General features: G+C 44.0%; 7 protein-coding genes across 7 annotated transcripts; 5 read left to right on the forward strand and 2 right to left on the reverse strand.

The window, feature by feature from the left end:
• Positions 1-80: 80 nt before the first annotated feature.
• Positions 81-1,546, reverse strand: BYT42DRAFT_496118 (Endonuclease/exonuclease/phosphatase; the record flags this gene model as incomplete). The annotated part of the gene is made up of 2 exons (XM_051564402.1): positions 81-960; positions 1,098-1,546. The coding sequence occupies 2 exons, from the start codon at positions 1,544-1,546 to the stop codon at positions 81-83; spliced, it is 1,329 nt and encodes a 442-aa protein (XP_051423933.1).
• Positions 1,547-3,816: 2,270 nt separating this feature from the next.
• Positions 3,817-5,118, forward strand: BYT42DRAFT_604919 (uncharacterized protein). Its single transcript, XM_051571110.1, has one exon. It carries the CDS (start codon positions 3,863-3,865, stop codon positions 4,907-4,909), a length of 1,047 nt encoding a protein of 348 aa, XP_051423934.1. The 5' UTR covers positions 3,817-3,862; the 3' UTR covers positions 4,910-5,118.
• BYT42DRAFT_569305 (uncharacterized protein) lies at positions 5,102-6,014 on the reverse strand. Its single transcript, XM_051568274.1, has one exon. The coding sequence runs from the start codon at positions 5,949-5,951 to the stop codon at positions 5,217-5,219; it is 735 nt and encodes a 244-aa protein (XP_051423935.1). The 5' UTR covers positions 5,952-6,014; the 3' UTR covers positions 5,102-5,216.
• Positions 6,015-6,134: 120 nt separating this feature from the next.
• Positions 6,135-7,776, forward strand: BYT42DRAFT_569306 (P-loop containing nucleoside triphosphate hydrolase protein). The gene has a single exon (XM_051568275.1). It carries the CDS (start codon positions 6,255-6,257, stop codon positions 7,539-7,541), a length of 1,287 nt encoding a protein of 428 aa, XP_051423936.1. The 5' UTR covers positions 6,135-6,254; the 3' UTR covers positions 7,542-7,776.
• Positions 7,718-9,777, forward strand: BYT42DRAFT_569307 (uncharacterized protein). The gene is made up of 6 exons (XM_051568276.1): positions 7,718-7,877; positions 7,998-8,095; positions 8,195-8,582; positions 8,654-8,884; positions 8,999-9,085; positions 9,222-9,777. The coding sequence occupies exons 1-6, from the start codon at positions 7,794-7,796 to the stop codon at positions 9,465-9,467; spliced, it is 1,134 nt and encodes a 377-aa protein (XP_051423937.1). The 5' UTR covers positions 7,718-7,793; the 3' UTR covers positions 9,468-9,777.
• On the forward strand, positions 9,063-9,777 carry BYT42DRAFT_569308 (uncharacterized protein). Its single transcript, XM_051568277.1, has one exon. It carries the CDS (start codon positions 9,469-9,471, stop codon positions 9,706-9,708), a length of 240 nt encoding a protein of 79 aa, XP_051423938.1. The 5' UTR covers positions 9,063-9,468; the 3' UTR covers positions 9,709-9,777.
• A 577-nt stretch (positions 9,778-10,354) lies between these two features.
• BYT42DRAFT_569311 (Hsp90 protein-domain-containing protein) lies at positions 10,355-13,417 on the forward strand. The gene is made up of 10 exons (XM_051568278.1): positions 10,355-10,566; positions 10,628-10,720; positions 10,780-10,896; positions 10,968-10,978; positions 11,038-11,173; positions 11,232-11,390; positions 11,494-11,705; positions 11,768-12,750; positions 12,830-13,011; positions 13,089-13,417. Exons 1-10 carry the CDS (start codon positions 10,471-10,473, stop codon positions 13,218-13,220), a joined length of 2,121 nt encoding a protein of 706 aa, XP_051423939.1. The 5' UTR covers positions 10,355-10,470; the 3' UTR covers positions 13,221-13,417.
• The last annotated feature ends 825 nt before the right edge of the window (positions 13,418-14,242 follow it).

The following is a 14,242-nucleotide window of genomic DNA, read 5'->3' on the forward strand; positions in this document are numbered from 1 at the left end:
TCTTGTTGTTGTTTGAATCATCCGCCACGAGAAGGCAAGAATTTCTAGAATTTGTTTATTATAAACTTTTTGAGCAACCATCAACGGTAATGGTAACACGAACGGTAATCGGCCTGATTGCGCTGATGCGACTTGCATATGCTTTTTATGGATTCAATTGCATGACGCAACTTAAACCGTAATGATCTGGTAAAAAAAAAAAAAAAAAAAATCAGCACTTCCCAGGTCTGGAAAACGTAACGAGAAAAAGAAAGAATTTCATTCCTTCCCCTTCTCCTTGCCGTCAAGGTAAGGAACTTACCTGAAATTTGTGTGAATGCTGTACGAGCACGTCGCTCTTCGTCCATGTTCAAATTATCTTTGACCATGAACTTTTCAACTTTGGGGTCGACGATTTGCACCGGCGTGGACCGGCCCGCCCATAACATACGATCAATGTTTTGGACCGTCATCAGCTGATCCGAATCTGTCAGGACGGTTTCTGCTGGGCGTAGGTTACCACGGTCGTCCATTTCGTAATCCCCAAAGGTTACAGGGTGATATCCGTAATGGTCATAGATAACATCCGTCAAATCCAGTTTCCACGGATGCTCAAACACCGCAGTCGACATGTCTCCTTTCTCCGTCAGCCCATGGATCCCGGTGCCTCGTAAGACGTCCATCAACATTCGATATTCACGTGAACTTTCTTTGGAGGGTTGCGTGATGGCAATGCCTTCGCCGTGTGTTGCAGCGTCCACATTGAGATCTCCCATCACCATAACAGGGAACCCATCGTTTCCGGCCGTATCACTCATGAACTGGTGCAACCGAGCGAATTGACTCAGACGGATTTCCGTGTCGCCCTGATTGATCACATTGAACAAATCGTATGAAGCTTGGGTATGGGTGGTGTAAACGTGAAGCGATCGAGATGGATTCAATTCAATCAAAGCATGAAGCGCGCCTTTAATAGCCAACCTAGATACATCCAAAAGCAAAAGTTAGTAAAAGAATCCTTTGTTTATGTGTTTTCTGTTTCTTTTTTTTTTTTTCTTTTCTTCCCAGTGAATTCCGAAAATGGAGGAATTGGCTGGAATGGTTGCCTGATTTCTTACCAATCACTGTGTGTTCCTCTGGGGAACTCAATCGTGTCTGATTGCCGAATGGGGAACCTTGAAATAAGCAAGAGACCGCCATCTACCGCCAATTCCCACGGATAATGTCTCGGTGATTCCACATGGTAATTGAATCCGAGTTCCCGGGCTCTGCGAATAAGACGGTCTTTCCGGCGCGAGGCAAATGCGAATGCTTCTTGGAATGCAATGATATCATACTCTGGCAAAATGTAATCCATGATATACTCCAATCGGTCATCCTTGTAATCGGACCAGTTATTCTTCACGCCAGGCGGCCGCATGAAGATGTTGAGGGTAAGTAGACGAGCATGGCTGTCGGTGGTTTTGTCGGGTACCGTGGGCGAGGGGAGAGATGCGGGGGAGAAAAAAATGGCACAAAACAATAAAAATGAAAATAAAAATAGGGCAAAAAAAGAGATGCACAGCATCACGCCTCTAAAACGGGCCACTCTGGGTGGCAAGGTCAACCGTGGACAGGTGGGTAATCTATCATATACATAGCGGTAATAGTAAGAACAGCAGTTACTTCCATATTCCGAGCTTGCTACAGAATCCGCAGTAAACGTTGAAGTGGAGTTGGCTCGACTGAACGGTCGACGATGCACCGGTAGGATAGGCAAAGCAATGGCTTGGTGGGTGGCGAACCGAGGTATCTTGCGCAACCAGTTGTACGCCCGTCCAAGAAAGGATCTTGCCGGTGGATACAGTTCATAAGGTGGCGGGGCCGACTGTGTACTGACTACGCTTTCGGCCGAATACGATCGCCGCATGCCTTGTCCATGTTGACGTCGTTGCTGTCGTCGTCCTTGCCGTTGCTGCTGTGGGATCAGTCGTTGCTGCGCATTTTCAGGTTCTGAATCGTCGCTGTCGGAATCGGAGACTTGTTGACTGGACGATTCGATTTCTTCGTCCTCGTCATTCAACCTCGACAGTATCTGTTGAGTATCTTCATTCAGTGCAATCATGGTTTTCCAATGAAAAAAGAATCAAAAACTCCCTTTTTCTGTGCAAGAAATAGGGGCGACGGACTATAGCGTTTTGAATCCGTGCCCTGTGCGACGACGGCTTCACCCTAAAAAGGCAATCCTGACGTCACAGACAGCAGACGGATGGGGATTTGCCGCTTGGTGATAGGCTCAGCGCTGTTTTTTTGACCCGAGTATCTCAGGACATGACGATGCAAAGGCAAATTCCGCCATTTAGAGAAAATTAATTTGTGTCGATCCATGGAAGCAATTACGCGATCACCGGATAGAACCGACACACTAAATAGAAAAGCTTTTTCTTTTTCCTTGATGAAAATCAACATACCTGGAAACAAATCAGTATCTTCTTTATCGTCGACGTGGAACGTGAGCTGCCCTATTCGATACGGAGAATATATTATGCCGCTGTGCCAAGATTCGCCGTCCAACAACGGAAGTGTCATAAAATGTTTCCGTAGCCAAGCCCCGAGGGAGAATGAAATTTTATCAAGGAAGCGCTTTCATGGCGGAAGATCGGATTTGATGAGATATTACACTTCCATATTCATTCAGGTCCAATAAAGTAGTCTAACGTGAACTTTGATGTGATTTTGAGCGTGTTGTCATGGACTTGCTGTTGCAGCTAAACGAGGAAAACGGTTTGTACTTTCGGATTCGACGCATCGCACGCCATCAAAAATGCCTATTTTGGTCGTGTAGATTGCCAAGACAACATACTGTGTCAATGTGAAACAACAAGTCAACAGACACTTTCCGTGGGCTCCATGCTAAGCGATGCTGGTTCATCGGGCGCATCGGCTTAACGTGACTGCAAGTTTCATTTTTTTTCGTGGGCCATGTCCATTATGCTGGGTGGTCGTCAAGGATGGAAGTACCTCATTGTATAAAGTGACATTGTATAAATTTAATGACAGTCTGAACCAGAGCATTTGCGGTTGCCTATTTGTATTAAAATAGCTGTACGATTATATCACCTTGTCTGAATCCTGATCACCCCCTATGTACAGTTTGTTGAAGTGGACGGAGAGAGAAACCAAAAGAAAAAGACCTGAAAAAAAAAAGATTCCTTCGACAAAAACGACTTACTCTTTTTTTTCGTTTTCAGTTGCCAATGAAAACTTTTATCATCACACTGTGGGGCCGCCTCACACCAACATGGTATAGATTTTGTACATATTTTAGCTATAAATCGGATATGTCGGTGAGTGATGCAGTACAATATTCGAAACGCAAGGCACTGTACTTGGGCACAGCACATTTGCGATTTTCGAAAAAAAAGAAAAGAAAAGAGAAGAAAAAAGAAGTTTTTCGGTGCGCAAGCTGGATGCGGAGGTGTAGGCTGTTGATAATTCTGGTTATCTTGAGTATACGTGCAGGAACTGTAATTTGAGCAAACTAAGGGTGGAAAAAAAATCACACATTTGTCTTAATTCTTTACGCGACAGAATTTTGCTTGGAGAATTGCGCTTGTCATCTACAACATTTTGAGCTTATGAGACATAATGGAATACATTTTGCGTATTGTGGTATCCTTCTTTTTCATTATTAATCATTCAAATGCATCATGCGAGTTGATAATCTGCATCATTATTCATGTCGATGTTAGCTTTTTACAGAACATCAACGCATAAACTTGCACGCTTTGTTCATTCCATCGTTTTATACGTCAGGCATTTCAAAGTCCGTCCATTCTTTTTTTTTTTTGGTCGCTGCTCAGCTCGACACTGCAAGTGAAGCCTTTATTTTTATTATTTAAACATGGCAAGTGGGAAACGATTCAAGGGATCATTTGACGACGACGAAGGGTTTGGTCGCAGTTCGTCTTCAAAACGTGTACGGTTCAACGATACACGTCGATCGGAGCAGTCACCTACCGATTTTGAAATCGATCATGAAGACGTACTAGAGCCTGCTAGACAACGACGAGGCGGAGTCAGGACCGATTACGGAAGTGACGAAGAAGAAGTGGGCGGCGGTGTGTACAGCAGCGGATCGGATTCGGAAAATGAAGCGAAAGAAGAAGAACCACCCAAAGCGAATGCTGAATTCGATATGTTTTCTGCACCGGCAGCGGCACCAGCGGCCGAAGCCACAAAGAAGGGCAAAAAACGTTTAGAATTGAACGAAATCGAAGGTCAAGAGTTCGATTCTCAAAATCGGGATACCGATGACGATGCATCTGAAGATGAGGAAGGGAATAAGAAGGAACCGAAACTGACCGCCTTCAATATGCGAGAGGAAATGGAGGAAGGAAGTTTTGATGCGTCGGGTAACTTTATCCGTAACAAAGCCGACCCACAAGCATTCCATGACCGTTGGATGGAAGGCATTTCCAAAAAGGACATGGTTCGTGCCCGAGAAGCACAGGAACGACGCGAACAGGCGGAAGCATTAAAAGAAGCGTCACGTCAAGCGGAGATGCCACAGACAAAGACGGATGTATTCAGGATGCTGGCAGAATACATGTTGCCGGGGGAAACCGTCCGTGAAACGCTCATGAAACTCGGTACGGGCGTTCCCAAAAAAGTTCCGGCGTGGAAGCAGAAGCTCTTGGATAAGAAGAAGAAGAAGAGTACCGTCCCTGCTGCGGCCCAGGAACAACCGTTGACAGAGGAAGAGACAGAACAGCGAAAACAGAGCGTTGAAATGGTTACTGGATTGGCTGATCAAATGATGGCGCTCGGTCACTTTACCATTTATGAAGACACCTTTGAAACCATCGTTCGTCAGTTACGTCGGGAGGGCGCAGTTCCTGATGACTGGGTGCCCACCTCGTCACGCCGGCCGGCCACTGCCCCCCAGTAAATCCAAATCGTTCGTATGATTTCTACCATATACTTGTCGTCTTTCCCTTTTGTATACACATGTCCTGGTTGTCTCGACGAATTGCATTCTTTTCATCTGTTATTTTTTTTTTGATTATCGGATTAGATCAAGGAATCCATCTTTATAGGGGAGAAATAGATCCAATTCGCATTGTACAGAATATAAGCGACCTTTCTTTTTTTTTTTTTTTTTGGTCTCGCTTCGCTACGGTTGAATAACTTGAATATTGCTATTTTTTATCGGTTCCAGATTTTTATTATTTGGCAAATACCATGATTACATGATTTTATTCCTTTTTGATGGATTTCTTTCCGCCTTTGCCCCAGTAGATGATGACTTGCAGTAAGAGAATGCCATTGAGAGCGGTGGCTAACAGGGCGCCGCTGAGCATGAGTGGATCGTCGAGTTCGGTCATGGTGGTAAACACGCGTGCAGCACTTCCTGCAAAGTAGTTGACGACGGCAAAAACGGACAATTGACCGGTGGATTTGTTGACAAAATTCGTGTAAATCTGAGGCACTTTGCTGGCCAAGTTCAGCGGAATGGTAGCTGCGTAAAGATTGGCCATTAACATAGGCGACACCATGGTCGGGTCTACCAAGCAGTAAGTCAAACCGATGAGGCCTGCAAACGTAGCGAGTAGTTTGGCATGCTGGCCGGCGTAGAACAAGATCAAAAGGGTAATGACGATATTCTGCAACTGAATGAAAAAGATTTCTCCAAATGTGCTGAACGGATTGTTCTGTCGGAAATTGTAGGCCAAGGTGATGGCATAGCTCACCGTTTCCATCAAGTAGGACGTTAGTGACAGGCCTTGGGCGGACTGATTGCCCATAATGCTCAAAATCTGAGGAATCTTGACAATGCAACCACCGGCGACAATGCCAAAACCGAGCCCCTTTGAAAGAGAATACTTTATGCAGTCGACATCCGCAAAGTTCAGGTCTTCAATGAGCGAAACGTAGCATTTTTCTCCAATCAAGGACACTGCAGGTTTACGAATAATCGCTGGCAAATACATGGTTGTCCAAACAGTTACGTGAGCTCGCTCGCTTGGCCAAAGAAACGCGTTCCCCATTTTTGGGCATGTCCTGCAAGCAAAAAAAAAAAAAGGAACTTGAATTCCCGCAAACACGTGTCAGCTGCTGGCTGGAGAATATCCATCCAAAATGCATCCATGGAAGCCTATTTTTTCGCCATACAAAGCATCTTGTGATCATAATTTATGCACAAAGGTGATCAATGGTGATACTATTCATACAAATCACAAAAAAAGTAGCCATATTTCTTTATGAGAGAGCATTGGTAACAACAACTTTTGAAAATGGGGCAGTTACATCATGTGACACCATCTTTGTCCCTCTTAAAATTCATTGATGGATGTTGGAAGGGCACTTTTTTTCATTCCAAAGAATTTGAAACCACCATGACCTATCAATCCATGGCCATGCTTCCTCAAGCTCAAGCTTCGCTCGACCATATTCTTCATCACCGAGATGCCTATTTGAAGGATCGTGCAGACCGTCATCTTGGCCGTCGGCCTCTGGTGGTGGGTGTATCGGGCTGTCAAGGCAGCGGCAAGACGACCTTGTGCGATACACTGGCCCATATTTTGCGCGAGGAGCATAACATGAATGTGGTCAATTTTTCATTGGACGATCTGTACCTTACACGAGCTGATCAAGCTCATCTGGCCGAAGCGAATCCTGGCAATCGACTCTTACAGTACCGCGGACAAGCGGGGTCTCATGATATGGCGCTGGCGCGATCGATATTTTCAAAATTGCTGGATAAAAATGCGCAATCGAATGTACCGGTGGCCATACCGTCTTACGACAAATCGTTATTTGGAGGATTGGGTGATCGATTGCCAAAGTCATCTTGGAAACAAGTTTATCCGCCGTATGATGTCATTCTTTTTGAAGGATGGATGTTGGGCTTCAAACCACTGCTGAACGAACAACTGGAGCATGTGTATCGTCAAAAGTCACAAGAGAATCAACAAGGACACAAGAACCAGCTAACAGAGCACCCATTGGCCCATATTGAAAAACTGAACGATAAATTAGTCACCTATGAGCGTGAATTATACCCGTTCATGGATATTTTCATCCATTTATCACCGACGGATCTGGAGCAGGTATATCAGTGGCGACTGCAGCAGGAACACCATATGAAGCAGACACGCAATGTGCAAGGGCTATCGGATGAGGCGGTGCGTGCGTTCGTTGACACGTATATGCCGGCTTACGAACTCTACTTGCCTCGGTTGGACCGCGTGGGATTCTTTGGTCAGGGTGACCGTGGCGAGAGTTTGAAGGGTTATGAGGGACCGCAGCGTCAGGATGGAGGTTACAGTGGCCAAGAACGACATTTAAGGCTGGTCCTTGACCAGGACCGCCGACTAATTCGATCTCAGCCAATGCAAGAAAGGGTGGTTCCAAATGCACCATCGGACCCATCTGTCAGCCAATCCCGCGGCATAGCACCCAAACGACTACTATTCAGTTGTGCCATGATTGGACTGTTAGGTCTTGTAGGCTACTCTCGACGTCAGCGTTTAATGAGCGTGTTTTCCACCCTCACTCGTAGCTTTGCACGCAAAGGATAAACAAAATTCATGGATTGGAATGACGGTTTTGATGGCAAATAAAAAGGGAACAAAAAAGAGACCACAAATTTTACCAGCCAAAAAATTCCATAATTTTTTTTTCCCAGTGTTTTTTTTATTTTTGTATTTTTGTATTTTTTTTTCTTTTTTTCCCTTTCCACTCTTCTCTCCTTAACCTTTTTTTTTATTTTATTATTATTATTTTTTTCTTTTCTTCTTGTATTCTCCATTTCTAGTTTTTTCATTCCAGTCATGCGTTCACAAGACACTGTTGACTACCCTCCTGGGACAATCGTGTTTGCAAAGCTGAAAGGTTATCCGTGGTGGCCTGCAAGAGTGAGTTTGGGGTTCTTTTTTTTTTCCTTTTTCTTGTGTGATTTTTTTTCTCACACACCCACATGGTGAGTTATGTTGACATGAAGTATTCATCCCAGTCCTATTTTTTCTTTTTTTTAGGTGGAAGCTGATCAAGATGTACCAGCTAAAGTATTAAAGCAAAGGTCAAGGTCAAAGAATCCGCTGTTCACGGTGTTCTTCTATGGGTCCAGAGACTAGTAAGTAGGATGAAGGGAACAAAAAAGTGTTGCCATGAGATGAACCGTGGGATGAATCAAGGGATGGGGTAATGTAACATTGCCGTTTCTTTTCATTAGTGGGTTCTTTGGACCGGATTGCATTCGTCCTTTCGACCGTGCCACCGTGGAGCGAGACCTGAAAGCCAAAAAATTCAAAACAAAGGACTTGGAAATAGCGGTGCGTCAAGCTTTGGATCCTTCGCTGTTGGAGGAACTAGAAGAAGAAGAGGAAGAGGAGGAAGAAGAAGAACCGGAAGACGAAGAAGAGGAGGAGGTAGCGAAGAAAGCGGATAAGGCTGCCAAGAAGAAGGGTGCAGACAAGAAGACCAACGCCAGAAAGAAGACCGCACCTGCATCGGAAGAAGAGGAAGAGGAGGATAAAAAGAGGGCCAACGTGAGTAACAACAAGAGACGGTCGCGAAAGCTCAGTGAAAAGGCTCCTTCGCCAAAGGACAGAAAAAAGAGAGTAAGTAAAATGACGTCAAGACACGCTTGGATTTGGAGTATGTGGAAAAAAAATTAACGGGGCCAAATTAGCGCAAGTCCATGTCCCAGGAAAATGATGAAGACCATCGTGAACGGATGAGTGAATCGCCTTTGTTGGCTCGAAAGTCGGAGGAACCGGAAGCATCATCAGCAAACCATCATGATAAGTCGAGAGTGGATGATTTGGAAGCTTATCAACAGACGGCCGAATATCAGCAACACTTTAAACGCGTTTATCATATTCGACATAAATTGCAACGATTGGTATATGATAAGAAGCCGGTAAGGATTAGGGAAAGGGATGGCGTGACTTTTTGATGGAAAGAGAGCATGTCAACTGACAAATGAGAATGCCTTCTTTGTGTGGGCTTGTTTTTCTTGATTTTATTTTTGTAGGGAGAAATTCCGCGTGAGGAGTATGGCCGAATTGCACAAGTGGTCAAAGAAATTGAAGATCTGGATATGACTTATGGATTGTTACGGGTAAGTAGAGGATGGGGGTTTTTTTGTTGTGAATCAAACGGAGATGAAAAGGAAGAGCCAAGAACATGATGGAACTTGTTATCGCAGTTTTCTGGTGTCATGATGATGGGTGTCACTAAAAAATTTGATTGTGTAGCATACAAAGATTGGCAAGGTGGTGAAAGCTGCATGCACGTACAATTATGAAGGGGACAATGAATATAATATTAGAGAGCGTTGCCAACAATTGATGAGAAACTGGAAAGCGCTGTTCACAGATACAAAGGTGCCTGATCATAAGCCTGCTACCGAACCAGAACACCGAACGATACCACCATCATCCAATCCCAACCCGTCATCCACAAATACAGAAGCGGAGGATACGGTCATGCAACAAGCTTAGCATGTATTTAAACTACTTGACCTTCAATTGTCTAACCGTTTTCCCTCTTTCTTTATTTTTTTTATTTTTTATTTTACTTTGTCTTTATTTTCTCTCTCTGTCTCACACACACACACACACTCTATCTATCTATTCTCTCTCACAATTTCTCTCTCTCTCTCTCTCGTTCTCTCTATCTCGCTCTCAATCTTTTGCCTTTTGTTACAACCTCTGTGCTTTGTTTTCTCTTTGTCCTTGTTGACTCTCTATTTCCCTTTTCTTTTTCTTTTCTTATGTCTTGCACTTCTTTCCGATATTTTTTTCATGAGGTTCTGTATTTTTTCATTTATTCAATATACTGCATCCCCATTTTCGTAAAAGGAACGAAAATACATACAAAAAAAAAAGCAAAAATATGTGAAATAGATAAAAAGAAAGACTCGGGGCCTAACAGTAGTACTGTTTAGAGAAATGAAATGTGAATGTTATTACCCAAGATGTCTATAATTCGAATTTATGCGCTACGCTCCAACAGTTTATGCTTCTCCATGTCTTCGGCCTTGGCGAAATGCCATCGCCAGGTTGGTTTTGCCGTTGCTGTGTCTCGATGGACTTGTTTGTAAAGAGTGCCGTCGCCTTCCAGACAGGCCAGAATGCGCTTTTTCATATGATGCTTGGAAACCAGTTGGTCTTTGTATTGAGGGATACTTTCTGCTAAAGCTTTCGTGGTCATCGGACCATTCTTTGCGAGTAAATGTTTGATAATCTTGGCACCAGACATATTCATGATGACAGTGTTGTACGCCGAAAATGTCAGGGTCGAATGGTCAAAAGAAAAAAAAGTGCCCTTGGCCTAATCCCCAGTGGGGGCGGTGGGGGACCAGGGTGGCTTCCGTGAGGACTTCAAGTCACACATTAAATTTGAATCGCCGCCCATTCATGATTTCCAGGATCTTCTTTTTGTCTCCACTGTTCCTCGAGACCTAATTTTTTCCTTGCAACCTTTATTTGCTTTCTCACTTCCATGTTGAGACAAGTGGCTCGCTCATCGCTTCCCCACATCACTGCTGCTGCCAGACGTCAAGCTAGACGCCAGGCTCAGCAAACTCGACAACTCTTGGTACGTTTATATTCGTCTTTTGCAAGGTACCTTTCCTATTCTTACAGAAAGCCAAACGTAGATTTCCTCGGGTGTCAAGCGATGCACTGTACCTGCTACCCAGCAGTTTCTGTGGAAGCAATACGCTATGTATTCGACAGAAACCACCATCGAGGTATGTATTATAGTATGTACTCCCGCATTGTCTACGCTGGATAATTGATTTATTTGCAGAACAAGGAAACCGATCCTGCAGAAGTGGTGGTTGGTCAAGAAGAGGTCCATGAATTCAAAACAGAAACCAAGAAACTCCTTCATATTGTTGCAAATTCGCTCTACTCTGAAAAAGAGGTACTGTAGTCCGTTGATCCTGTGTTTTCCCGATGATGATGGTTTTACTGATGCTTTTTTCTATTTGACAGATCTTTGTTCGGTAAACTTTCTTTCAGTCTGTCTTGTGCATCACAATGAGAAGCTAATGTGTTGATATAGTGAATTGGTGTCCAACGCTGCTGATGCTTTGGAAAAGCTTCGTCACAGCCAGATGACCGATACTGATCTCGCCTCTGAAAAGCCGCTTGAAATCCGCATCAGCTTGGATCATGAAAAGAAGCAATTCATCATTCAGGTACAGTTTTACCATCCCACCTTCTACTGAGAAACCATGTGTTGAGTAATCTGTATAGGATTACGGTATCGGTATGACTTTGGAAGAGCTGAATGAGAATTTGGGTACCATTGCTCGCTCTGGATCCAAAAACTTTTTGGAAAAGCTCGAAAAAGATGGTTCTTCCGGATCCCGTGAAAACATCATCGGTCAATTCGGTGTCGGTTTCTACTCGACTGTAAGTGTGGCTCTGAGATATCATCTTTTCAAAAGCTTTGGGCAACAGCTACGACAAACAGACGGGTCTCATACCTTTTTTTTTTCTTTTTGTTATGACATAGTTTATGGTGGGTGAAAAGATCAAGGTGTATACTCGTTCGGCCAAACCTGGCTCCAAGGGTTATTGCTGGACCACCGATGGTCAAGGCTCGTATACCGTGGCTGAAGCAGAGAATGTGGCCGTTGGTACAAAGATTGTCATTGAATTGCGCGATGACTGCAAGACCTTTTCATCTCCATTGACCGTGGAATCGATCATCAAGAAATATTCAAAGTAAGTTGTCCTTTGCACATGCTCTCATGTCATTTTAATGCATGGTTATTGACTTTGTGTAGCTTTGTTGGTTTCCCTATTTATTTGAACGACAAAACTGTCAACACTGTCGAACCTTTGTGGACTAAGGATAAGAATAGCATCACGACCGATCAACACAAGGAGTTTTATCGCTTCATTGCCAACGCTTGGGACGAACCCCAGTACACCATGCATTTCAAGACCGATGCTCCTATTTCTATCGCTTCCATTTTGTACGTTCCTGAACGTCACATGGAATCGCTGGGTGAACGCCAAGAACCTGGTGTGTCGCTGTATTCTCGCAAGGTCCTCATTCAACCCAAGTCCAGAGGCCTGTTACCGGAATGGTTGCGTTTCGTCAAAGGTGTGGTGGACTCGGAAGATATCCCTTTGAACGTGTCGCGTGAACTATTGCAAGACAATATTTTGTCTCGTCTACGTATGGTCATGACTTCGCGTGTGCTCAAGTGGCTCGACAACGAAGCCAAGCGGGATGCCAAAAAGTACAACGAATTCTTTTTGGATTTCGGCCAGTTCATCAAGGAAGGTGTTTGCACGGACTCTATGCATAAGCGTGATATTGCCAAACTGTTGCGATTCGAAACCTCGGCCACCAAGGAAGGTGAGATGGTCAGCTTGCAGGAATATGCCGACCGCAAGAAGGACGATCAGAAACGCATCTATTACCTTTTGACCCCGAAGCGTCGCTATGCCGAAGAAAGTCCTTACACCGAAATGTTCAAGAAGAAGGGCGTGGAATTGCTCTACTTGTATGATACTGTAGATGAATTTGTTGTGGGTCATTTGCGTGAATTCCAAGGCTATGATCTTGTCGCTGCCGATTCCGCCGAAGCGGCTGCGGATCCTTTATTGCAACATGATTCGGCTTCCAATGCTGGTGATAGCCAAGTGCTGTCCGAGGCCGATGCCAAAGATCTGGCCTCGTGGATCCAGGACACCTTGGGCGGCGATGCTGTCAAACAAGTCGATGTTTCACGCCGTTTGGACAAATTCCCTGCCATTGGTAAGTGGTGGAATATACCATGAGATACTGTTGGTGATGGAAACTAATATCGTCTGCTGTTGTTGTGGTTGCCTCGCAGTTTTGGAACACGAAAGCCCTGCCATGCGCAAGATGATGCAAATGATGCAAGGCTCAGCGAAATTGGGAGAATTACCACCTTCTCCTGCGCGTCTTGAAATCAATCCCGATCATGCTGTGATGAAGGGACTGTTCCACATCCGTAAACAGGACCCTGCACTGGCCAAAATGGTCGCTGAGCAGGTAACACAGTTGACGTATGCTTTGCATTTCTGTAATCCGTGATTTTCTGACGCTATTTATTTTCCCATCCAACCCAGGTTTATGACAATGCGTTGTGTGCTGCCGGTGTCTTGGACGATCCTCGCTCAATGATTACGCGTCTCAACACTTTGCTGGAAATCAGTTTGAACAAGACCATCGAACAGGATAAAAAAGTGTCATCCTCCTAAAGGAAAGATGATACTCACATCATAGAAATCATACCAACATCAATAGAGTTACGCAAATTTTTTTCCACAACCGCTAATATAAATTTAGACATTACAAGCTTCTAAATATAGGATCCTTCACTACGACAAAAGTGACAATGAACAGATATGATAACTGGAGTAGGCTTTTACTGATGCGGAAAAATGGGAAAAATGAGCACTGTGAAATTTTTCTTCATCGTGACATCATGATTTCGACCTGATGTCGATAAACATCATTTTCAATGTATTATGCTATGCTGGAAGAACATGAAAAGAGCCAGATAACTCGTCATTTTGACTGAGCGATTGCAAACATTACAGCAATTACTGTTTTGTATCGTGATGCTTCAAGGGACGAACAAATACAGTAAAATGGGCAAAACCGGATTTATATTGCCGGGTGAAATTGGCACAGCTATTTTTCTTATCATATACAGCGTTTTCTAACTCTATTTTTTGGATAAGCAATAAACAAGCCATGCTACATGTTTGCAGTTTCCCCATCCGTTGCCAGCATGCCATGATGGGGTGTCCGACATATTTGTAAACAGGAAGACAAAAGGGTGATCGAATGATATATGAACAGATATGCTCTGATGTGTGTAGCTGATCCGGCCAAATCGCTCATCATCATGCATTAGGAGTGCGTCTAGCTTTTTTCATTACCGGTGATGGACCGCTTGTTAAGTTGCACCACCGACACTGAATGTTGCACAGATAAGTTGTACCTGCAGACACTCTTATTTCCTACCATAGAGAGTCTTTACGCGTTTTTACCCAACCCAACCTTTCGGCATGCTATTTCGTTTAAAGAAATCATTTTTTGCTACGAATATCTTGAACGTGTATTGATTCTAGTCGATATCATATGATACAAATGATGTTAAATCACCAATGGCTCTCGAAAACTTAAAACATTCGAAAGTTAATTTCTCGGTCTATCATCACTTGGGCGTGAAAAGATGGAAGGGGTCAATAAGTGCTGGTTTGTGCCTATTCAG

The sequence above is a fragment of the Radiomyces spectabilis genome (genome assembly GCF_025331425.1).
Source record: "Radiomyces spectabilis strain NRRL 2753 chromosome Unknown BYT42scaffold_6, whole genome shotgun sequence".
In the NCBI taxonomy this organism is placed as follows: domain Eukaryota; kingdom Fungi; phylum Mucoromycota; class Mucoromycetes; order Mucorales; family Radiomycetaceae; genus Radiomyces; species Radiomyces spectabilis.

What these genes read in the sequence shown, in the direction of transcription:
- BYT42DRAFT_604919 (XM_051571110.1), top strand. Translation starts at nt 3,863, where the DNA reads ATGGCAAGTGGGAAACGATTCAAGGGATCATTTGACGACGACGAAGGG.
- BYT42DRAFT_569305 (XM_051568274.1), bottom strand. Translation starts at nt 5,951, where the DNA reads ATGTATTTGCCAGCGATTATTCGTAAACCTGCAGTGTCCTTGATTGGA.
- BYT42DRAFT_569306 (XM_051568275.1), top strand. Translation starts at nt 6,255, where the DNA reads ATGGGGCAGTTACATCATGTGACACCATCTTTGTCCCTCTTAAAATTC.
- BYT42DRAFT_569307 (XM_051568276.1), top strand. Translation starts at nt 7,794, where the DNA reads ATGCGTTCACAAGACACTGTTGACTACCCTCCTGGGACAATCGTGTTT. An exon ending in ATCCGTGGTGGCCTGCAAGA is followed by an intron (nt 7,878 to 7,997) that starts GTGAGTTTGGGG and finishes TCTTTTTTTTAG; the next exon opens with GTGGAAGCTGATCAAGATGT. An exon ending in TGACTTATGGATTGTTACGG is followed by an intron (nt 9,086 to 9,221) that starts GTAAGTAGAGGA and finishes TTGATTGTGTAG; the next exon opens with CATACAAAGATTGGCAAGGT.
- BYT42DRAFT_569308 (XM_051568277.1), top strand. Translation starts at nt 9,469, where the DNA reads ATGTATTTAAACTACTTGACCTTCAATTGTCTAACCGTTTTCCCTCTT.
- BYT42DRAFT_569311 (XM_051568278.1), top strand. Translation starts at nt 10,471, where the DNA reads ATGTTGAGACAAGTGGCTCGCTCATCGCTTCCCCACATCACTGCTGCT. An exon ending in AGAAGCAATTCATCATTCAG is followed by an intron (nt 11,174 to 11,231) that starts GTACAGTTTTAC and finishes TAATCTGTATAG; the next exon opens with GATTACGGTATCGGTATGAC. An exon ending in CCAAAATGGTCGCTGAGCAG is followed by an intron (nt 13,012 to 13,088) that starts GTAACACAGTTG and finishes CATCCAACCCAG; the next exon opens with GTTTATGACAATGCGTTGTG.